General features: G+C 27.6%; 1 protein-coding gene across 4 annotated transcripts; it reads left to right on the plus strand.

The window, feature by feature from the left end:
- The first annotated feature begins 11,196 nt into the window (after nt 1–11,196).
- LOC111685774 (organic solute transporter alpha-like protein) lies at nt 11,197–24,088 on the plus strand. 4 transcript variants are annotated; one of them, XM_046952762.1, is made up of 6 exons: nt 11,197–11,256; nt 21,539–21,919; nt 22,921–23,402; nt 23,461–23,586; nt 23,679–23,805; nt 23,875–24,088. In XM_046952762.1, the coding sequence occupies exons 2-6, from the start codon at nt 21,760–21,762 to the stop codon at nt 23,952–23,954; spliced, it is 975 nt and encodes a 324-aa protein (XP_046808718.1). In that variant the 5' UTR covers nt 11,197–11,256; nt 21,539–21,759; the 3' UTR covers nt 23,955–24,088. The 4 variants fall into 4 exon arrangements, with proteins under 4 accessions (XP_046808718.1, XP_046808720.1, XP_046808719.1 ...); XM_046952764.1 differs by lacking the exon at nt 11,197–11,256 and adding an exon at nt 11,315–11,332; XM_046952763.1 differs by lacking the exon at nt 11,197–11,256 and adding an exon at nt 11,382–11,443.
- The last annotated feature ends 1,743 nt before the right edge of the window (nt 24,089–25,831 follow it).

The raw sequence follows: 25,831 nt of genomic DNA on the forward strand, positions 1-25,831 counted from the left end.
AATTTTCTATATGAAAACTGTCTTCCTGGAGAAAACACTTTTCTTTATGAAAACTATTTTTTCAAGAAGATCCTTTTCCATACGAAAAATGTCTTCATTGAGACAATACTTTTGTCTATGAATACAGTCTTCCTCAAGAACTTTTCTAAATGAAAACTGTCTTTCTCAATGAAAAAAGAATCCATATTTTGTTTAAAATTTTAATTTAGCTTAAATTTCATCTCTATCTGAAATCCAAAAATATATATTATATTTCCACTGAAATTGTACCCATATTTGTTGCGATCAAATAAAATGTTCACAAGAATATGTAAATTAACATTGAAATTTCATATATTTTACACAAAATATTGCAAATAAATAGAGGAATAAAATAAATTCCATATAAGCAGATTGCATTAAAAAAAAGAATACATATGAAAAAAAAAACAAGAAAACATAACAATACATACATGCAGCAGAGCAGAATCATGCAATATAAAAACTTTAATCCCTTTTTTACTATAAATGTAAATATTACAAGGGTTATGATAGGGGACTGCACGAGCTATTCATAAAGAAAACAAACAAAAAATTCTCTTGAGTTTAACAGCGACTCACTCATTCACTCACTTGCTCAGGCAAACGTACAAAACGCCCACTCACTAACAGATTTAACTGAAGCAAACCGTCATCCAAGCATTCATTTATGCACTTATTTATTTCAGACTTGTTGTTTTTTTTCTTTTCTTTTCTTTTTTTTCAGAATTGTTAGCACCGTCATATCGACAGTCACTAACAACTCAAAAAATTAACAAAAAATGCATGTTCTTCAACAACAAAGTTATTGTTGTTAAGAAAGTGCAATTTTCAGCTGCCAAACGTCATGGTTGAAAGAAATGCTGTTGTGCAAATGCTGGATTGTTGGTAGAAGTAGTAAATATTTATGGTTATATATTGTTGTATTTCCTTTCTTTAGTTTTAAGTTATTGAAAGCCATAGAAAAGGGCTTTAGTGGTATGATGAATGACTGTTATAGTTTTATTTTTATTCCTTTTTTATCTTGGGCAATATAAAGCTTTTAACCTTTTCTTTGCAATTCTTTTTTTTATTATCATATCAAAGAGGGAAAACAAACTTTCTTTTAGTTATACAAAAAAAAAAAAAAAAACTCCAAGATACAAATAAAAAGATTGTTTTACGTTGTATTGTGCTTAATTCACAGAAATTTCAAAAACCACTTTAGAGATTAAATAATAAAATAAATAAGTTTAAAATATTTATATAAAGAATTGAATCAATACTTTTATAATTGAAAAAAACTTCAGTTAAAATTTCAACAACAATTGCTTTAGCAAGGGTATACCTGTCAAACACAATTTATCGCTTAATATTTATTATTTTAATAGATATTTTTTAATTAATATTAATAGCATCCTTGTAGTTCAGAAAAAAAAATCAATTAACATTTTTCTGTTTTTTTTTTTCATAAAAATTAAAATATGACATTTATCTATAATGAGTTTTTATTTAATAAAAGGGTGTGTGCGATATAAAGGTGTTAAAAAGTATAAAGTAAATTTTTTGTTCCTTTCTCTCTTTTATGCAAATTACCATGGTGCGTATGAGTGCTAACGAATTATTTAAATATCAATCATACGTAATGTATTCCTACAGAGACATGTTTTTTCATGATTTTTATTTGCTTGTTGTAGCAGATTTAAGAGCAGAACTGACAATATATTTAAAATGAATAAATTCTTCTCCCCAAGAAGACACTTTTCTATATGTAAACTGTTTTCCCTAGGAAGAAACTTTTCTATGTGAGAACTGTCTTCCTCAAGAAGACACTTTTCTATATTAAAAATGCCTTCCCTAAGAAGACACTTTTCTATATTAAAAATGTCTTCCCCAAGAAGACACTTTTCTATATGAAAACTTTCTTCCCCAAGAAGACTTTTCTATATGAAAACATTCATCCCCAAGAAGACACTTTTCTATATGAGAACTATCATCCCCAAGAAGACACTTTGCTATATGAAAACTGTATTCCCCAAGAAGACTTTTCTATGTGAAAACTGTCTTCCTCAAGAAGCCACTTTTCTTTATGAAAACTGTCTTCCTCAAGAAGACTTTTCTATATGAAAACTGTCTTCCTCAAGAAGACATTTTTCCTTATGAAAACTGTCTTCCCCAAGAAGACACTTTTCTTTATGAAAACTGTCTTCCCCAAGAAGACACTTTTCTAAGTGTCTAAGAAGAAACTATTCTCAGAATGAAAAGGCTCTAACTTCTCTTTAATTGCCGTAATGTGTTAAGCTGATATCTTTAGAACTTCTGTAGCGAATAATGCAGTAGTACGTTAGTGGGTTAAAGGTCATGTCGGGGGTTTTATTTTTAAAACTCAAGTACCAATTGCTTTGAAATATTCAAACAAAATTAAGGACAATAACTGAAGTCTCTTTTTAATTAGAGAAAATTACAAAATCATATCATTCGTTTAGTTTAAAAGTTATGATGTAAATTTTCCATGAAGGTTTTTCCACCAAAGGGGTTTTAAAACTAAGTTCATAACTGACAAAATAATTATTAGATTAAAATGAAAATTATGAAATTTTTAGAAAATAGTCTAAGCTTTAAGAAAATCTTACATTTAGAAAATGAAAAGTTACTTCTAGAAAATGAAAGGTAACATTTAGAAAATGAAATTAATTTTATTATTATTTTTACACATGTTTATGTAGTGTGAAGTTTATAGCAAGAGACCAAAACTTAAAACAAAATGCAACCCCTTGCAAGTAGTAGAAGTAGTAAATTTTCCAAACAAACACGTTCCTATATTTCGATATTATGTGGTGCAATAATAAAAGTGTTATTTAGGTCTTTTAAGCAGGTGTTAGAGTTTGTGAAAGTTGTGGCTTATGTGGCTGAACATTATGAAAATCCCCCAGCAAAAAAGCATACATACATACAAAGATATAAACATTTAGGTATTGTTTTGCAAAATACTACTACATGAAAGAAAATATTTAATTTAATTTTTTTTAAAGGATAAACTAAGTATTTATGTGAATTGCTGATGTAGCTAAAGTGTAGTTTATGTATAATAAATTTAAATTTAAAGAAAAAATATATTTTAAAAGATAAAATTTTTTAAAGAAATTGTTTAAATTTAAAATAATTAAAAACTTAAAACATTTTTAAAAATATTTAAGAAAATAAGTTATTAAATTTTATTATTTTTTAATTTCCTTAATATTTTTTTTATGAAATATGTTTGCGTGTGTGCTGCTGGCAGACAAAAAAAAAAAGACAAATTTGCATATTTCTGCATAAATTGCTTAAACAGTTGCTTATATTCTTTAAAAAAATATTAAAAAAATAGATACAGAAATCTTATTTGTTTAATAGCTTTATATTTAATAAATTTAAATTTTCTAGGAAAAATGTTTAATAATTTTTAATTTTTTTTCTTACACACAAACCTTTGTTTTGCCTTGCTGGCTTTAATATAGATGATATATAAAACTGTTGATAAAACTTTATCTTTAGAAAAAATATCCATGTTATTTAATAGAATGAAAACTAAAAGTTTTTCTTTAGTTTTATGTTGAAATTAACAATTAGTTAGAAGAAAAGATTTAAATTGTTGGTGTTTAACATGACCATTTAAAGTTGTAGTTTAAATGGTTTAATTTATATGAGAAAAAAAGGGTTAAAGATAAGATAGACAGACAGACAGAAAAACAGTCACAAAGACTTTAGATATTGCTGTAATGAAAGGATAAAAGGATAAATTTTCAACAAAAAATCTAGTTCAAGTTAGTTTTAAATGATTTTGACATAATTTTGACAACCTGTTGTACAGATTTGAAAGAGATTTTTTTCAGCTTTAGTATTCGAAGTTTTGACTTTGAAAACACTGTAGCTTTTGTGCAAAAAAATATTCTTAAAGGCCAAAACTTTTTCTACAACCCAGCAGTTCGATCGAACAGTCCTAAAAGATTAGCCTTTTAGACATGAACTTGTCCCATGAGGAAGTCAATCGTCATCCCAAACATAGATTGCGGAGGGACAGCTAAATCCTTAAATTTGTTTTTAAAGAGTCCACTTTTTTGCTAACAAACGAGACACTTAAGTGATGATTATAATCACTCTTTTTTACAGAGATTTCATCCTTAACGAAAGACGTTTTAGAGCCAACCAGATACTTAAACTTTAGTGGAAATCACTGCCTTTTTCGAATGCATTGATTCTTTGTTAAACTGCTGTTAAGTGTTCCATACATTTGGTTTCAATCTGTAAGTTTTTTATAAAAATCTATTTTGACATTTTGCTTCATAACTTCCAAACTTTAACAAGAGTTCCTTTTCAACTTTTCCATGATTGTAAGGGACACTTTAGTTGATAATATGTTCTTTTTTATGAAGAATTTTTTAAGTTGGTTTCAAAGTTACAAAGCTAAACTGACCTTTGACCTAACTACTTTGACATTCTGACCTTTGAGCTAACTACTTTGACATTCTGCTTCATAACTTCTAAACTAAACAGGAGTTTTTTATTAACTTTTTCATGAACGTAGAGGACACTTTAGTTAATAACATGCAGTTACTTGCAAAAACTTTTTTCAATTAGTTTCAAAGTTACAAAGCTTAAAGCAAAGATCTGACCTTTGACCTTCCCAAAAACATAATACATTGTTACTTATAAATTCTAAACTAATTAGCAAAAGCTTTAGTTTATAATTTAATAAAACTTTTAGCTTCAACTTCTTGAAGCAGTTTTCTTTAAAAACGTTTTTTATAAAATAATTTTTTTAGAAAATATTCTTAAAACAGTCTCTAAAAATGTCGTTTCAGATATCACATCTTATAGAAGTATTTTTTGAACAGTTTTCTAGAGAAAAGTATTTAAATGAAGCAGTTTTTTTTTTTAGAAAAAGTTCTCTTCCTTAAAAAGTAATTAATAAATAATAACTTTTTGAGGCAGTTTTCTTTAAAAAAGTTTTGTTCTAAAATAAAGTTTTTATGGAAAATATTCTTCTTAAAACAGTTCTCTTCACAAAGGTCTTATGAGATGTTACATATTAAAGAAGTTTTCTACACTAAAAAAGTAGAGGAAAAGGTCTTCCTTAAGAAGTCATTTATAGATAATGTCCTTTTTGAAGAAGTTTTTTTTACCAAAAACTTTTGTTACAAAACTATTTTCTTTAGAAAATAGTCTTCTTAAAACATTTTTCTATAAAAAGGTAGTTTTTTAAAACAATCTCTGATTTCACACAAATTTTGTATAATTCTTTAAAACATAACAGTTCTTAGAGCAGTTTTTATAGAAAAAAAAATATAACTAAAAATTTTATGAAAATAATATTTTAAAACTTACATTTTATTTAACAGCAAATATTGTAATTTTTTCTTAAATTTTTGTTGTTTTATTTTTTGAACTTTTTAATAATATTTATTACTTTAATTTGAGGTTTATTAATATTTTTTTTTTTATTATTCATACACTTTTTTAATGGCTGCTTTTGTTGTTATTGTTTGTTTTTTATGATAATTTGTTGTTGTTGTCGTGTTTATTTGTTGTCTTTTATTATTGTTAATGAAATACAAAAAATAACATTAACCAACATTAAAAACAAATCCTTTCAAAAGCTTTTGTATTGTTATTATTATAACAGGCTGTTGTTGTTGCTGCTGCTGTGGGGGTCATAAAAAATTTATAAATTTTTTTGTCGGTTTTTTTTTCAAGCACTTTTAACAATTATTAATTTTTTCTTTTCTGTTGTTTTTAAGCTTTATCATTAAACGTACATAAATTTATAAAATAAATTTTAATAATCTTTAACACATGTTCTTTTATAAAAAGACGCCAATTTTTTATTCACCTGCATTTTTTTTTTTTTTAATTTTTTCCTTTGCAATTCAAATTTCACTATATTTTATAATATTTTTTTCTAATTTAAATATTCTTTTGTTGCTTTTAGTTTATTTTTAACTGAAACCTCAAGTTTCCTTTTATTTTCAACATAATTATCATTTTAATAACAGTAACACTTTCTCATTATACAGTGATAGCAATAACAACTGTTTAGTTTTTTTTTTGTTTTTTCTCTCACACAAACACATAAACTTTAAAAAATAAACAACAAGAATTTGTTTTCCTTTTGGAGTTTTTGCACTGACATGTTTAAGCAGGCAATGGTCGTTGTTAACTAACGGCATGTTGGCAAAGGTTCTAGTATTTTATACACAAAAATATTACAAACATTATAGCAACAACAACAATAGCAGAAGCTATCACACGAGAACCACAACAAGAACAGCCGTTATATGAAATGAAAACAAAATAAGGAAAAACAAAAGAGAGAAACTAAATGCAAAGAGTGTTTAAATAAAGAGAATAACTGAAATGGTTTGTTATTGTTTACATTTTCGACGAGTTTTAAGCAGTGTAGCCAACTACTTTAAAAAAAAGCATATTACCTATATAAAAACAAACTTTTCAATGAGGACACTTTTCTATATGAAAACTAACTTCACCAAGAAGACACTTTTCTGTATAAAAACAAACTTTTCAAAGAAGCCACTTTTCTATATGAAAACTGTCTTCCCCAAGAAGTCATTTCTCTATACGAAAACTGTTCAAAGAAGACACTTTTCTATATGAAAACTGCCTTCCCCCAAGAAGACACTTTTCTATATGAAAACTAACTTCCCCAAGAAGACATTTCTCTACATGAAAACTGTCTTCCCCAAGAAGATACTTTTCTATATGAAAACTGTCTTCCCAAAGAAGACACTTTTCTATATGAAAACTAACTTCACAAAGAACACACTTTTCTATATGAAAACTGGCTTCCCCAAGAAGTTACTTTTCTATATGAAAACTGTCTTCCCCAAGAAGATACTTTTCTATATGAAAACTGTCTTCCCAAAGAAGACACTTTTCTATATGAAAACTGTCTTCCCCAAGAATACACTTTTCTATATGAAAACTGTCTTACCTAAGAAGACACTTTTCTATATGATAACTGTCTTCCCCAAATAGAAACATTTCTATTTAAAATTTCCTTGATATTATTGTTCTTGAAATAATTGACCTTTTAAATAGAAAAATGTTTAACCCTGTATGAAAATTTCATGGTGGTAGAGTCATCGTTGTCATCATCATTATAAACATTTGAATGCATCTTGTAAAATTTTAACATTAAGCGAACAGTAAGCGGAAGTGTAACACGTTTACTAGCACCAGAAACCAGGAAAGAGGGTCTAAATACGCCAACAACTAAACAAATATTTTAAACAGTATGTCAGTCCTTGAGACACTCAGTCATTGGGTAATAAAGTCTGTCAGTCATTTAGTCAATTTTAACTAGGCTCTTGTTGAAATAAAAAAAAAAAAACAAACTCATACACTGAAATTAATCTAAAAACAAACTGGTATAGTGCTGATCTAACCGTCATAATTATAGATGGATGAAAGAATAAATAGAAGGATGAATGGTTGCACAATATAAAGGGGGGAATCAAGTTGCACAAATACCAATATGCTGCACTCACTCTGTTGTTGTATATATACACAAGAACTAACAAATGTTTAAGGAAATATAATGCAAAAAGTTTAGATAGCAAAAAAAATTATATAAATATCGATTAGAAGTGCAGAAGCAGAGCCAGAGTAAACAAACTGACACAATCATTGTCGATTTTGCAAGCTCAAGGATACAGTTTCAGGTGCATTTTTAATAGTATGACTGCTGCATGAACGAACTAAGCAACCTCATCATACTAACAACAATGCAAGCATATAAACTGGTAAATGAAATGGAGTCAGTGAGTGTGAGTGAGTGTACGTAGAATGAATGGGCAAATGAATAAATAAATATATAAATGTGTTCATTCATCCGTTTAACTATAACTCAAGGCTATTTTTTGCAAAACATAAATGCTAGAAATAATGGTAAATGGTTTGCTTGTCTCGTTGGTTGGTTAATGGCAGCAGACATTGAAAAGATACCCATCGTCTGCTTACAAAAGAAATTGCATTTTGTGGCAACATATATGTTGCATGTTTATGATACCGCAAATCTTCGTGTCAATAACAACAACTATTGTTGTATACAACTAACCAACTTATTGGTTTGATATTGAACTTGTTGGATGCAAATTGTATGCAAATGTCAGCTGTAATCGCATAGCAAACTGTTTTCCGTAAGAAGACAATTTTCGAAAAGATAAAAAGAAAGGTTTTAGATAGGAAAGTGTCTTCTTGGTAAGACAGTTTTCATATAGAAGTGTCTTATTGGGAAGACAGATTTCATATAGAAAAATTACTTTGTAAGAAAGACACTTTTCATATAGAAAGGTGTCTTCTTGGGGAAGACAGTTTTCATACAGAAAAGTGTCTTCTTGGGGAAGACAGTTTTCATACAGAAAAGTGTTTTCTTGGGGAAGACACTTTTAATATAGAAAGGTGTCTTCTTGGGGAAGGCAGTTTTCATACAGAAAAGTGTCTTCTTGGGGAAGACAGTTTTCATATAGAAAAGTGTCTTCTTGGGGAAGACAGTTTTCATATTTAAAAGTGTCTTCTTGGGAACGACAGTTTTGGGGAAGTGGCTTCTTAGGGAAGACAGAAAAGTGTCTTCTTGGGGAAGACAGTTTTCATATAGAAAAGTGTATTCTGGGGGAAGACAGTTTTCATATAGAAAAGTGTATTCTGGGGGAAGACAGTTTTCATATAGAAAAGTGTCTTCTTGGGGAAGACAGTTTTCATATAGAAAAGTGTCTTCTTGGAGAAGACAGTTTTCATATAGAAAAGTGTCTTCTTGGAGAAGACAGTTTTCATATAGAAAAGTGTCTTCTTGGAGAAGACAGTTTTCATATAGAAAAGTGTATTCTCGGGGAAGACACTTTTCATATAGAAAAGTGTTTTCTTGGGGAAGACAGTTTTCGTAAAGAAAAATAGATTTCTTCATAAAAGAATCTCCGGAAGTCATTTTCTTTAAAAAGTCTTCCTCTTAAGCAGTTTTCTTGATCATTTAAATTTTGCTCTTAACTACTCAAAAGTCCTTGTACCTTAATAAAAATAAAACAATTCAAATAAATTCTACCATAAATAAACAAAAAACTTATTGTGGTTAATGTCAAAGGAAACAGTTTTTTAGCTCTCGTTTTACTTACAGGTCAGTGTAAATTGTTCTATAACAATTTAAAAGAAAAAAAATCCCCTTAAAATTCAACTTTAACACATGACTGCTTAATGGTCAAAAAGAAGAAATGCCATTTCTTATTTGTTGTTTAATTTAGGGCTTAAGAAAGGGGAAAAAAGAAAGAAAAGAAAATTAAATCCTTTTTTTAAACAGTTCCTGTTTATAGGTTGTTCTTAAGTAATTTTGTTTATTTTATTTATATGTTTCTGTTTTCTATTTTTATTTAACTGTTTTATGTGAATTTTTATTTAAAACTTAAAAAGCGTTTTTTTTTGTTTATTTGTGCCACAATCAGTTTTACGCCACTTTTAGCAAAAACAAAACCTGATAAAACGTGCTTAAAGGTTTTCAACTACAATGAAAAGGAGGAACAGAGGGCAAAAAGGGATAAGAGAGCCTGTTTAAGCAGGCATCATTAAAAGTTTTTTTTTTGCTTTTGTTCAGTTTTGCTTCGTTAAACAAATTACAAGTAGGCTTAAAACAACAACATTAACAAAAAAGGTTTTATTTTTTTTTTTTTTTTTGAGAGGATGTGTGTGTGTGAATTTTATATTTTTACAGCCCTAAGATATGTTTTTATTTTTATTGTGATTTATTTATTTTGTTTGTATATTCACAATACTTTTTTGCAATTTAGCAGAAAAACACAAAGTTCATTCATTTAGTTCAGGCTTGGAAAATTGTAATTGTTAATCGCCTTATGCAAAAATGATCATTAATTTAACACTGGTTGTTAAAACCTCTTTTTATAATGTAAAAGTGTGTAGTAAACCATTTTTAACTTTATTTATCGTATTTGCATAAGTCCTCAAATATTTAGCGATAATAGTTATTTGAAGGACAACAAAGACTAGACTATAGACTAGATTATAGACTAGATTATATTATAGACTAGACTTTAGACTAGACTTTAGACTAGACTTTAGACTAGATTATATTCTAGACTTTAGACTAGACTATAGACCAAATTATAGACTAGACTATAGACTAGACTATAGACTAGACTATAGACTAGACTATAGACTAGACTATAGACTAGACTATAGACTAGACTATAGACTAGACTATAGACTATTGAAAAAGTGACAACTGTTGTCTTTGATGACAAAAAGTACTACAAAATTACAACTGTATTGTTACTCCCATCCCGGATTTTGTTTCTTTATTCGCCTCGTTTTTGCTTTTTCTGCAAAATGTAATTATTAATTGCTTAATAATGATGAATGTAAAGGAAAATAAAAATTTGCAAAATAAAAACAATAACACATGATTAAATGAGTTTTTACATAAAGAGAGATTATTTATAGAAAAACAAAACCATGCTTTTTAAAAACCTCTATTCACTTCTAAAAAGACTTTACTGTTTTAATGTGTTCCCTCGTAAGTATTATGTATTGATTACCAACCAAATTTGGTGACACTTACATGATCTCTTAATTACGGTGTTTACAAACATAAACAAACCACCCACTCTCACTGATTTATGTAATATATTAAAGAGTAACTCAAACCTCCACTTAAGATTTCTTCATTTTCAGTTATTTAAATTTCTTGCAATATGAACAACACACACACACTCTTTTTAAATAATATCTCCACAAAACTGACACCAAGAGTGAGAGATAGTGGCTGCTCTCACCTAAATGAAAACTATACAAACAGAGAGCCCTCCATAGATCCGAAACATGTGTTCACACATAATTGAGAGCGTCAATACTTAACTCTTTAAAATAATAACAAGATCTCACAAATATTGAATCACAACATGCAAAAAAAACTAAAAATCACCAAAAAAAAAACAACTAACATGATCATATCGATCAGTTGCATTTTTGTACTTAAATTGTAAAGAAGTGATTTTTGTTTAAGATTTTATAAATAAAAATAGTGTTAATTTTTGTTACAAAATATTTATGATAAATTAAATATTATTATAACAAAATATATTAAAAGCAAAATTGGGAAAAAAATTTATTTAGTCATGAATGCGTGAAATTTTATTAATAGTTTCCTTTTGAATAAAATTGTTTTAAAAAAGAAAATATTAGTTGAAGTAAATTTTTGAAGTGAGTTTAAATAAATATTAAATAATATGTAGTTTTTGGTGACCCAGTTTAAAACTGGTTTAAAAACAACAACTAAGTAAATTTTCCAACAACAATAATGATAATAATATATAATACAAAAAATAATAACAATAGCAACAACAACAAATTTTAGTTTTTTTTAAGATATTTTGAAGCTGTTCTCAAGGTGAAGTAAAGTAATGAAGAAAAAATAAAAAAAGAAATCGTTACAAAAAAAAAAAAAAAAAAACTTTGAAAAAAACAAATTTACGATATTAAGATTTTTTATTTAAAAAAATATGAAATTGAAAGTTTTGTTAAAAAAATATTATTAAAAAAATTAAGATTTTTTAATAAAAAAATTTACAATATTGATTTTTTTAAATTTACGATATTAAGATTCACTTTACAAAAATTTACGATATTGCAAAAAAATTAATAACTATGTTAAATGTTCTCTATATAAAGGATAGAACAATATAGAACAATGTACAAAGTGAAATATTTTCTATAGAAACACTTACGATATTGAGTTTTTTCTTTATAAAAAATTACGATATTGCAAGTTTTCTTTAAACAAATTTACGTTACTAAAAGATGCCGTTGAATAAAATTATAACATTAAAGTTTTATGCAGAAAAACATTAAATAACGATCTTTAATAAAAATAATTTACGATATTAAAAGTATTCTTAAGAAAATTTACGTTATTACATATTATAAAAGAAATTACGATATATTTTTTATAAAGGATAACGATATAAGTATTTTATATAGAATATAAAGAAATATTTACGATATTGTGTTTTTCCTTTAGAAATTGAAGCTGTCTTTTACGATATTATATATTTTCTTTAAAAAATCAAAATTTTTAAAGTTCTTTTTAGATAATAAAAGTTTTAAATAGAAATTTTCGATATAAAGACATAGAAAACTACGATATCAATTTTTATTCTATAGAAAATTTTACGATATTTAGTTTTTTTTTTTAATGATGATATTGAATGTTCTTTTTATAAAGCTTTACGATATAAATATAGAAAATGGTACGATTTCAAATATTTCTTATAGAAAAATTTACGATATTAAATTTTTGCTTTAAAGTTTTCTTAAGAAATATTTTCGTTTTCTTTAAAAAAAAAACTATATTAAAAATTTTCTGTAGAAAAGAATACGATATTAGAATTTTCTAAGATATAGAAAAATACGATATTTAACACATTTTTTAGACAAATTTACGATATTGAGTTATTTTTAAATTACAATATTGAATGTTATTTTAATAAAGAATTACGATACAAGTATTTCCTTAAGAAAAATGTAAAATATATCTTATAGAAAAATTTACGATATTGAGTTTTTTCTTTAGAAAATTTTACCATATTTAAGTGTTCTTTAGAAAGTTTTAAGACATTGAAGTTTTCTTTAGAAAAATTTACGTTACAAAAAGTTTTCTTTAAAATTAAAAAATTACGAAATTTTTCTTTATAAAAAATTGCGATATTAGAATTGTTTAAAGGAAATTTACGTTTATAGAGTAAATATAAAAAATACGATAACAAAAGTTTTCTTACGAAAAAATTACGATGTAGAAAGTAGTCTTTAGAAAAACTTAAGTTATGAAAAGTTTTTAATAACAAAATTACGATATCAAAAGTTTTCTTAAAAAAAATTACGATATTTACATTTTTGATTAGAAAATATGACTAAAATAACAAAAAGCCCAAAAAAAACACAAATCATTCATCTTAACAGAAAAACCTCCCACAATAAACGTCAACTTCCTTAATTATCTTTTGTCAAAAAAACATGACTAAACTTAGCAACAATTAGAAAAACTGCACAAAATCTAATTTTACCAATCACAACAATAGTTTGTACTTTTTTGCAGGTCCAAAGGCCACAAATTGCAGAAGAATAAAAGACAAAAATAAACAAACCCAAAGAAGAAATCCCCAATAAAATAAAATTCAATAAAAACTAAGGTGAAATAAGATAAAATAAAATCTATTCAATTGCAAGATAATTTAGAGGACAGACAAACACACACACACACAGGTTACAAATATAAAAAGATGTATAATTATAGTTTTACTTTAAATTTTGTTAATGAAAATTTTTGTAAAAAAACTAAATTCCTAAGTTCAATGTACAAACAATCATACATTTGTACATTTGTCAACATAATACCCATTGTCTGAACACATTAACCAAAAGCAAATGATGTTGATACCTTTAGCGCTACAACAAAAACAATATTAATGTAAAATAAAATAAATATTTATTAAAAGGGAAGTATACCTTAGCCAACAGATTTGCTAATTTAAAAAATAAATTTTAACTTAACAAATGTTTAGTTAAAATTTTTCAATTTCATATTTAAATTAATTTTGAATTTGATTAACTTTATAGAAATTCGTTTAAGGGTTACTTCCCTCAGTATAATCTAACGTGCCCCTTTTTATAAGCTTTTCGTACGCGCGTACTCTTTGATAACTTCTTTCTTTCATCTATTTGTTTTATTCACATTTTAATTGTCACAAACAAATATTTTTTATCATTTAAATCTCCCATAGTTTTTTATGATTGAAGTGTCTCCTAAGGTTTCATATTTACTTTTACACTATTCCCTTTAATAATGTGGTTTTTGACTTAACATTTCAACAGATTAAAAAAGAAGTTTCTATTTTTTTGAAAACTGGTTTTATATTTTTCTTTCTAATTGAAACTACTTGTCTCATAGTTATGTTTCAAATGCCACCATATAAGCAAAGTGTTAACTGTCTAAAAATTGACAATATTAATATTTTGGGGGAATCTTGTTTCGTTTGAATTAAATCATCAGAACGTGTGTATTTAAAAAAATTAAATAAAAAAAAACGAAAAATAATATATAAACATATTAAAAACAATTTAAAACAAAAAGAAACTAAAGAAAAGGCGGAAATAAATTAATGTTACAGATTGTCTAAAAGAAATAATGTATAGACAAGAAATATTTTTTAACAGAAAGTTGTCTTGACAAAAAAGAAATAAAAAACTATCAGACATGGCAATACAAGACAATTTTCATATAGAATAGGGGAAGAGAGTTTTCATACTGAAATGGACCTTCTTAAGGATGACAGTTTTCGTCTTTTTAAGGAAGACAGTTTTCATATAGAAAAGAGTCTACTTAAGGAAGACAGTTTTCATAAAGAAAAGTGTCTTCTTGGGGAATGCAGTTTTCGTATAGAAAAGTGTCTTCTTGGATAAAGACAGCTGTCTCCATATAGAAAAGTGTCTTCTCGGAGAAGACAGTTTTCGTATGGAAAAGTGTCTTCTTGGGGAAGGCAGTTTTCGTATAGAAAAGTGTCTTCTTGGGGGGCAGCTTTCGTATAGAAAAGTGCCTCCTTGGGGAAGGCAGTTTTCGTATAGAAAAGTCTCTTCTTGGGGAAGGCAGTTTTCGTATAGAAAAGTCTCTTCTTGGGGAGGCAGTTTTCGTATAGAAAAGTGTCTTTTTGGGGAAGGCAGTTTTCGTATAGAAAAGTGTCTTCTTGGGGAAGGCAGTTTTCGTATAGAAAAGTGTCTTCTTGGGGAAGGCAGTTTTCGTATAGAAAAGTGTCTTCTTGGGGAAGCCAGTTTTCGTATAGAAAAGTGTCTTCTTGGGGAAGCCAGTTTTCGTATAGAAAAGTGTCTTCTTGGGGAAGCCAGTTTTCGTATAGAAAAGTGTCTTCTTAAGGAAGACAGTTTTTGTATAGAAAAGTGTCTTCTTAAAAAAGACAGTTTTTGTATAAAAAAGTGACTTCTTAGGGACGACAGTTTTTGCATAGAAAAGTGTCTTCTTAAGGAAGACAGTTTTCATATAAAGTGTCTTCTGGGAGAAGACAGTTTTCATATAGAAAGGTGTCTTCTTGGGGAAGACAGTTTTCATATAGAAAAATGTCTTCTAGGATAAGACAGTTTTCATAAAGAAAAGTGTTCTCTTGGGAAGACAGTTTTCGTAAAGAAAAGTGTCTTCTTGGGGAAGACAGTTTTCGTATAGAAAAGTGTCTTGTTGGGAAAGACAGTTTTCGTATAAATTTTTATTACCATAAAATTATTGTTTACAAAGTCCTTATTGATCAATCATTTTTATGCTGTGTAACCTTAATAAAACTAAACAAAAACGTTCTTCAAAAATAAAATAATTATTTTTTAATATTTATTTGATTGATTTTATTATAATTGAAAATAATTTGCTCATGTAATATTTGTCTTATCGTTTGAGTTTTTCTATTTAAAACAAATTAACAATAATAATGTTTTTTTTCTACACTAAACCTTGATAAAATATTTAATTTTTAACTTTTGTTTACAATTTACCGCCAAGAATTAAATGTAATAAAAAGAAAATAAGGAAAATGTAAAAATTAATTAATTGTTCCCTCTCTATTATAACTTGAACCTTATCGATCGATCATCCCAAGTTTTAATTATCTGCCAATTAATAGCAAATTTATTATTGTTGCTGTAATAGTAGTTTGTTGACTATTTGTTTATGTTGTTGTCGTTGTTGTTGTCATTGTTGTTACGATGATGATGGTGATGATGAGTTTAATTAGTGCGATTACAAATGAGAAATAAATTCACTTAAAATAAAAGCGTAAATGAAAATGAGAAAAACATAAAATTTGTTTTTATTTTAACAACTCAATGAGTCTCTATAGAGATGAACAAGTAGAAGATGGAAAAAATAGTCTTCTTTTGTTTTATTTTTATTATTGTTAATGATAATAATAATGATAATGACAATTAAGGTGATAATGATGTTGTAATAAATTTTTACTTGAAGACACTAATTACCTTCATAATAATGGTCGTTCTGCGTCAAGAGCACGACTTTTGTTAATCAATTTTTGTGCTTTAGAAAAATAACAACAAGCAGGTGAATAGAAATAACTACTTTTTAACAAATATTTCTGAATTCTATTTGATATTATATTTATTAGATAACAACAAATAATTAAAACTAATTGTTAAATATTTGTTAAGAGACACAGACTTTGAATAAATATATATCTATAGTTTGTTCATCAATATTATCTATTGATTGTTATTTGTGTAACAAGCATTTTTTAATTTGATAAAAGCAACTTTTTTTGATTTAATTTTCTAACAATTATTAAAAACAATCTTTATTTATTTATTCTATAAATTTTATGAAACCAATTAGTCATTTGAAGTTTATAGAAATAATCTATACGAAAACTGTCTTCCCAAAGAAGACACTTTTCTATACGAAAACTGTCTTCGCAAAGAAGACACTTTTCTATACGAAAACTGTCTTCGCAAAGAAGACACTTTTCTATACGAAAACTGTCTTCGCAAAGAAGACACTTTTCTATACGAAAACTGTCTTCCCAAAGAAGACACTTTTCTATACGAAAAGTGTCTTCCCAAAGAAGACACTTTTCTATACGAAAAGTGTCTTCCCAAAGAAGACACTTTTCTATACGAAAAGTGTCTTCCCAAAGAAGACACTTTTCTATACGAAAACTGTCTTCCCAAAGAAGACACTTTTCTATACGAAAACTGTCTTCGCAAAGAAGACACTTTTCTATACGAAAACTGTCTTCCCAAAGAAGACACTTTTCTATACGAAAACTGTCTTCCCAAAGAAGACACTTTTCTATACGAAAACTGTCTTCCCAAAGAAGACACTTTTCTATACGAAAACTGTCTTCCCAAAGAAGACACTTTTCTATACGAAAACTGTCTTCCCAAAGAAGACACTTTTCTATACGAAAACTGTCTTCCCAAAGAAGACACTTTTCTATACGAAAACTGTCTTCCCAAAGAAGACACTTTTCTATACGAAAACTGTCTTCCCAAAGAAGACACTTTTCTATACGAAAACTGTCTTCCCAAAGAAGACACTTTTCTATACGAAAACTGTCTTCCCAAAGAAGACACTTTTCTATACGAAAAATGTCTTCCCAAAGAAGACACTTTTCTATACGAAAACTGTCTTCCCAAAGAAGACACTTTTCTATACGAAAACTGTCTTCCCAAAGAAGACACTTTTCTATACGAAAACTGTCTTCCCAAAGAAGACATTTTTCTATACGAAAACTGTCTTCCCAAAGAAGACACTTTTCTATACGAAAACTGTCTTCCCAAAGAAGACACTTTTATATACGAAAACTGTCTTCCCAAAGAAGACACTTTTCTATACGAAAACTGTCTTCCCAAAGAAGACACTTTTCTATACGAAAACTGTCTTCCCAAAGAAGACACTTTTCTATACGAAAACTGTCTTCCCAAAGAAGACACTTTTCTATAAATCTATTCGAAAATCGTATTCTTCCCAAAGAATACGATTTTCGAATAGATTTGTCTTTTAAAAAAAGAGAAATCTCTATTCGAAAACTGTGTTCTCAAGGAAGACAGTTATCTTATAAAAAAGTGTCTTCTTAAGGAAAAAAAATTCGTATAGAAAAGTGTCTACTTAAGAAAGAAAAGTTTTTTTCTGGAAGACTACACGTTTTCAGTATTTTGTCTTCTTCTGGAAAACAGTAGAAGTTTTCTATATTTTGTCATAAAGTAATAGCTATGCCCTTTTGGCCTTAAGTCTACTCAACCGGTTTGCTTCTGTTTATTTTTATTATTTTTCTTGCCTTTAGGAATTTCTTGTTTATATTTGATATAATTTTAGGTTAAATACGTACAACTAAAGTCTGATAAATAAAACATAAAAATAATAAAGTCAAGGTCAAAGAAATATTTTTGTATAAATTTACAAAAAAGAAATAAACATATAAAACTACATAAATTAAACCCAAAAAAAGGTTGTTGTCCATTTATTTAAATTAGTTAATTGGTTTCATATTTAAAAAAAAATATATGTTATTTACAAGATTAATAAAATATTAAACCATAGAAAAGCAACAATAAGAAAACCTTAAGCATCTTTTAAACAAATTAAAAGTTGCAAAAAAAACATAATTTCGTATGAAAAAAACCGGTTTCTCTTTCAATTTAAACACTCTTCGTTGTTGATTTGTTTGTTTTTATTATTATTATTTTTTTAAATTAATAGCGAAATACAAATACACAACATTTTGTAATTTTTTTTTCTTCATAATATTACATAATTTTTAAATAAAAATGTATGTTTAAATGTATACAGAAAAAGAAGTAATTGCAATTTTAAAACGAGAGTAAGAGATTTTAATCAATTGTTTGGAAAATAGAAATAAACAAAAATGAGTTGATTAAGTCAGAGAATGTGTTAAAAAGAGAGAGAGTTTAAGTTTGAGGAAATGTTTTATTAAACCGGCTGAGTAACCAAACATAAATGGGTTAAAAGAGGAAAAAAAGAAGACTTGATATAACAAAACAAAATAAATATTATGCAAGTTTTGTTTACTTATAAACAATAGGTTCGTGTCCAAGCTAAGTAATCTTAAAAGAAACTAATTAATTTTAGATTGCATTGTACCGACAACCTTTATAGCTTTTTGTTTCTGTTTTTAACTAAGTGTGAAATTTCTCACTTTAAATTGTTAAAATTTAAAACTGTTTAAATATTTACAGAGAACACAATTGAAAATTGCTTTTTTATCTACTATACATGTCAGAGAAACTATTAAATATTTAAGTTTATTTAATTGTTTGTTATTAATCAAAAAATCTATTTATATTTAATGCATTTTTAAATGTTTTCTAATTTCTGGGAACATTTTTTTTGAAAGTACTTAATTAACTACTTAATAGTAAGGTTTTTACAAAAATATTTGCTTACTAATTCTGGTAGCTGTTTATCAGTTTAAAACTTGTAAAAGATTTTACTAAGTGGCGATGTTAATCATAACGGGGGTTTTTCAAATCAAATGGCTAAGTCATGATTTTTGATTTTCTATTCTTCATCGAGAAGAACTAGAACTGAAGTACAACTGCACGAGAACTGAACTAGAACTAAACTAGAACTAAACTAGAACTAAACTAGAACTCAATCAGAACTGAACTAGAACTGAACTCGAACTGAACTAGAAATGAACTATAACTGAACTAGAACTAAACTAGAACAGAACTAGAACTGAATCAGAACTGAACTAGAACTGAACTACAACTGAACTAGAACTGAACTAGAACTGAACTAGAACTGAACTAGAATTAAACTAGAACTGAACTAGAACTTAACTAGAACTGAACTAGAACTGAACTAGAACTGAACTAGAACTGAACTAGAACTAAACTAGAACTAAACTAGAACTAAACTAGAACTAAACTAGAACTGAACTAGAACTGAACTAGAACTGAACTAAACATGAACTAGAACTGAACTAGAACTGAACTAGAACTGAACTAGAACTGAACTAGAACTGAACTAGAACTGAACTAGAACTGAACTAGAACTGAACTAGAACTGAACTAGAACTGAACTAGAACTGAACTAGAACTGAACTAGAACTGAACTAGAACTGAACTAGAACTGAACTAGAACTGAACTAGAACTGAACTAGAACTGAACTAGAACTGAACTAGAACTGAACTAGAACTGAACTAGAACTGAACTAGAACTGAACTAGAACTGAACTAGAACTGAACTAGAACTGAACTAGAACTGAACTAGAACTGAACTAGAACTGAACTAGAACTGAACTAGAACTGAACTAGAACTGAACTAGAACTGAACTAGAACTGAACTAGAACTGAACTAGAACTGAACTAGAACTGAACTAGAACTGAACTAGAACTGAACTAGAACTGAACTAGAACTGAACTACAACTGAACTAGAACTGAACTAGAACTGAACTAGAACTGAACTAGAACTGAACTAGAACTGAACTAGAACTGAACTAGAACTGAACTAGAACTGAACTAGAACTGAACTAGAACTGAACTAGAACTGAACTAGAACTGAACTAGAACTGAACTAGAACTGAACTAGAACTGAACTAGAACTGAACTAGAACTGAACTAGAACTGAACTAGAACTGAACTAGAACTGAACTAGAACTGAACTAGAACTGAACTAGAACTGAACTAGAACTGAACTAGAACTGAACTAGAACTGAACTAGAACTGAACTAGAACTAAACTAGAACTCAACTAGAACTAAACTAAAACTGAACTAGAACTGAACTAGAACTGAAATAGAACTGAACTAGAACTGAACTAGAACTGAACTAGAACTGAACTAGAACTGAACTAGAACTGAACTAGAACTGAACTAGAACTGAACTAGAACTGAACTAGAACTGAACTAGAACTGAACTAGAACTGAACTAGAACTGAACTAGAACTGAACTAGAACTGAACTAGAACTGAACTAGAACTGAACTAGAACTGAACTAGAACTGAACTAGAACTGAACTAGAACTGAACTAGAACTGAACTAGAACTGAACTAGAACTGAACTAGAACTGAATTAGAACTGTCTGCCAAAGAAAGATTCATGTATAAAAAATTTATTTATTCGTCAGGGTTTCATGCTAAACTATTTTTTTTTTACATAATTTTCTATCTGGTTACATCGCTTAATATTAGTTTGGCCTCCTTTATCTGTCCAACCTGTCTGTGTTTGTTTAAGTTTTGTTCATTATTAAAATTTCTTAACATTTTTACTGCACAAAACCAAACAATACACTACATTTTATGGTTGTATATGTAAGTTGGGTAAATATATATCTACTTGCAACTTATAAACAAAACACAAAGCCTCGCAACGCCAAATGTAATAAATTTGCATGCAGTAGAAAAATAGATAAATTATAAAAGAAACGTATCTTAACGAGACATACAGCTTAATGAAGGTAGTACACAGTACATAGATACATACATACATGCAAAGTAAATGTTTGTGCAACGTTATGTAGTAAAATGAAACCCATTCTCATGGTAAATTAAGGAGTGTATAATGAATGTAGTTAGTTTTTTATTTGTATGTATATAGTTGCTGGCAATTGACAATAATGCTGTTGCTGTAGTTGTTAATGTTATTGTATCTGCAATTGTTGTCGTTGACATTCTTGTTGCTGTTGTTGTTGTTGACTTTTAACAAACATATTGCAAATTACAATTTCTGTTGCAGTCAGAACAGAGAAAACAACGTTGCACCACATTGGTTGTTTAATGTGAAAATAACTCCAAGTAATTTTTGTTATTATGATTATTATTGTTGTTAAAATAAATAACAACAGATAATTTATAACGGGGTTAATTAAACAAATTATATTCTTAAGCAAAATTTAATTACTTTTTAATTATCTTCATTTGTAAAGCAGTTTTTTTAATTTTCTTCTCTTCTATTTACAGGAAAAATGTGGTGAAAATTTTGTGGTTATATTGAATTGTAAACTGAAGCAGCCCCTTTTTAACAAAATACTTGCTCAAATAATAAAGCCTCCAGACTCTTAACATTGCCCATCATTGCCACTTACTCATGAACACTTGAGTCATCACTACTTAATTATCAAGTACTTAAGTGTTATTTTCAATAAAACATAAAAAAAATTCGAAAACAAATCCTTATAAAAATGTCATCAAACATTAAATATTTTCATCATCATCATTTAGAACAGGGACAACAACAGCAGCAGCAGTTGTCTCTATTTAATTTTACAAGAGAAATTTCAAATGTAACAGAATTGGATCCTAGCATTTTTTGGCATCCTACGTTATCGGATTATTACAACAGTAAGTAATAGTCTACTTCTCTCTTCATATATTTCTTTAAGAATGTCAAAATAAGACTAAGTTCAAAGGTCATTTTGTGGCTGTTTTACAATTATCGAAAATAAAACATAAATATTTTATTCAAACACAAAAATTATTAATAAATAATTAAAACAATATAAAAAAAGAAATAAAAGAAATATGCCATTGCTTGTCAAAATATGTCTACTAGGTATGAAAAGAAACATGTCTGGTCATGTTTATTCGATAACAATTTTGATAAGGGCCAAAGATTAAGAAAAAAGGATATAAAAGCAAAACTAAATTTCCATATAAATATTCTATTGCCTATTATGGTTTAATTGATAGTCTAGTAAATAGTGTAATCTATAGTTTAGTGTATATTCTAGTCTATAGTCTAGTCTATAGCCTAGTCTAGTCTATAATCTAGTCTATAGTCTAGTCTATAGTCTAGTCTATAGTCTATAGTATAGTCTATAGTCTAGTCTATAGTCTAGTCTATAGTCTAGTCTATAGTCTAGTCTATAGTCTAGTCTATAGTCTAGTCTATAGTCTAGTCTATAGTCTAGTCTATAGTCTAGTCTATAGTCTAGTCTATAGTCTAGTATAAAGTCTAGTATATATTCTTTTTTATAGTCTAGTATATAGTCTAGTATATAATCTAGTTATAATAATTTGTGGAAGAAAATATTTTAATAATTTTTGTTATTTTTCCTTAATAATCTTCCTTTATAACAGAAAACGCCATTATATTAGCCATTTTTCATTTTACAGCTTAAAACAGCTGCCACAAATGACCATAACTTTTTTCTTATAAAAATAAATACTTCCTTAAAAGTTGTTCCTTTCCATAACCTTCGTTTTTGAACTAGTTAGCAAAAAAAATATGTAAAGTCTATGAGTTCTTTTGCCACTATTTGCTGTTGTTACCTTTTGGCTTTGCAAACATTATTTATGTCGATTATATTTTTTTTTTTTGCTTTGTTTTCTTCTCTTTTTAGATCTTACACCATTTATAACACTTTCCGTATTTGTGGCAACACTTCTATTATTACTCAACATTTCCATATTTTGTACCACGGTATCACGCGTTAAACGACGTGTAAATGTCTACTTTAGAGGCCCTACCATAGTGTTGTGCTCCCTGTATCCTATAATTTGTTGTGCAGCTTTAACTACCATTTTATTACCGAAAAGCTGGCTAATATGTCACACCGTCATGCATTTATGCTTTACGGTCGGCGCGGTAATGTTTCGCCAATTATGTTTTCGTTATGTTGATTCTGAGGTGAATTATATGAAAGAAACTGATGGTGCTGCGGTCACTATAAATACACCACCATGTTGTTGTTGCTGTTTATGTTTGCCGGCCATGGTGCCGTCGAAGGCTAAGTTTTGTTTGTTACGTTATATGGTGTGGCAAATGCCTTTTGTTCAGGGCTGTATAATGTTGGTATTAAATGTGATCTATTATAGAGAACAGGTAAGTATTGTTTGTAAATTTTATTCAAAAATATATTTTCATTTGATTTTCTTTTCAGTCTTTGTACCAGAGTGTTTCTTTGTATTTTATCCCTTTTATTGTGTGCTCTATTTTAGTGGGTTTATGGGGCTTAAACATTACCGTACGTATGGTCAATGTCATACATTCCGAATACAATTTAATGGTAAAGTTATTTTCATTTTTTTTTAAAGCGAAATAAAATCAATTAAAATTCTTCCTCTCTCTATATGTCTCCCTCTCTCTCTCTGTCTTTAGAAAAAAATGTTTTGCCTGCAACTCATTTTGCTGTTGTGTAAATTGCAATATCTTTTATTGGACAGTCAATTGAATCATTTAGTTTTAGGCGGCGAATATCCCATCAATCACACCATTTATAAACAAAGTAAGTAAACCCCCTCTCTACCCCTATTGGTGGGCAAAGTCATTAATTGTTTTCTTGTTTTCATTGTAGCTATCATAAATCTTTTGATTTTATGCGAAATGGTTTTGGTCTCAATGTTGGCCCAAAATGCCTATAAAATACCAACTTAAAAAGCCAGACATATGAAGAACCTAACAGGGCTATTCAGCAGAGTACAGTTGAGTTATTAAGCAAGCGTATTATGTTAAGAAATACTTATAGTGATTGTGATATAAATTATATTCTAAAATAAATTTTTATTAAAGGAACAAGAAAAACAAGGATTTTAATCAAGAATGTAAGCTATTCAGCTTAGCTGAATTTACTTAAAACAACGGGAAATATAACAAAATTATGAAAACTTACAATTCTGCTTAGCAAAATTCAATTATGCTTATTCAGCTAGCTAAATAAAGCCAAATCAACCAATATAAAGAAGTTTGAAGCTTAATAAGGTAATCAGCTAATCAGGCACTAATTCAACTAGCTGAATTACAAAGTAAATTAAAATTCCTTTAGTTTTTTCATATTTCATTTAAATTTATTTATAATTGTTCAATTCAGCTAGCTAGAAATTTTAAAATAATATGAATATTTAATAAGTTTTCTAATAAATTAAATAAAAAAATTACTATTCAGCTAGCTGAATTTAAGATTAACTTTATTTTTAACTAATTTAGCTAGCTTTAATGTATAAAAATTAACAAAATAGATATTTTCATATAAGTTTTTAATAAACTATATATAAAATTGATATTCAGCAAGCTGAATTAAACTTTTACTTTAAATTCATTTGTTTTTTATTTCAAATATTACGTTAACTATATTTTAAACATATTCAGCTAGCTGAATTGTAAAAATCTTTAGTTTTCTTGCATTCTCTTAACTTATTTTTTTAAATTTTCTTAATTCAGCTAACTGAATTTGATTTTTTACTATAAAATATAAATTATACACTAAAAAAGAAAACTTTATAAATTTTCTAAGTTTAAAATTTTAATTAAGAACTTTTTCTTCTTCTTTGATTTCTTTTGACATATATTAAGAAATTTTGTTAAAACCTTTCTTTTGTTAGTATTTATAGCTTCTTTTTGCTGTGCTTATAGATTTCATTATTTAGTTAATGGTTTTGTTTTTTTAGAGAAATAAAAATGAAAAACCAACAAAATTTCAAATAAGACTTTGATCCAAAAATATTTTATTTTTCTAAAGAATATAAACACATCAAAAACGAGTATAAAGAACGACACTGGATAACAAAATTTATAGTTTATAAACATACTTTAAAAAAAAATTAGCTTTAAAAGCTTTAAGCTTTATTAGTTTTGTCTCATACTGTCTTTGTTTACGGACGAGTTGAGTATAAATTCAATGTATTTAATACCAATTTATTACACTCCATACAATCGCATGTAATCAAGAAAATAAACACACAATAACAACAAGAATAATAACAACAAAAACAACTCAAAATTGAATTCAGTTTAATTTTATTTCTCGATGAAATAGAAAATAAGAAACAAACAAAGAACCAGTGTCAGTGTAGTAACGGTAGTAGTAGAAGAAGAAAATGACGTCGTAGATACTATGAACACTTTAGATAGATTGTCAGGATATTGACAGCTGGTAAAATGCTAATTTCTCACATTAAATGTGAGAGAGCAGCACACACTCAACTGTTAAAATGAAAGTGAAAATGATACTTATAGAGAGGTCTTACATGTGTGTGCGTGTATGTTTAGAAACGATGAACAAAACTCAATTCTGAAAGAAATTATATGAAATTATATGTTTTATGGAGGAGTAGGTGTTGTTGTTATTGTTGTTGTTTTTTTCTGCTCTGTTTGTAACTGATCAAAGCCAATCAATTGAATTTACTTTCAAAACTGGGGATATTATTAGGGTTTAGATTTTTTTAAAAAGTTGGACTGGAACAGAACTAAAACAGAACTAGAACAGAATTAGAACAGATCTAGAACAGAACTAGAACAGAACTAGAACAGAACTA

Source organism: Lucilia cuprina, chromosome 5 (assembly GCF_022045245.1).
Source record: "Lucilia cuprina isolate Lc7/37 chromosome 5, ASM2204524v1, whole genome shotgun sequence".
NCBI classification, from domain to species: Eukaryota; Metazoa; Arthropoda; class Insecta; order Diptera; family Calliphoridae; genus Lucilia; species Lucilia cuprina.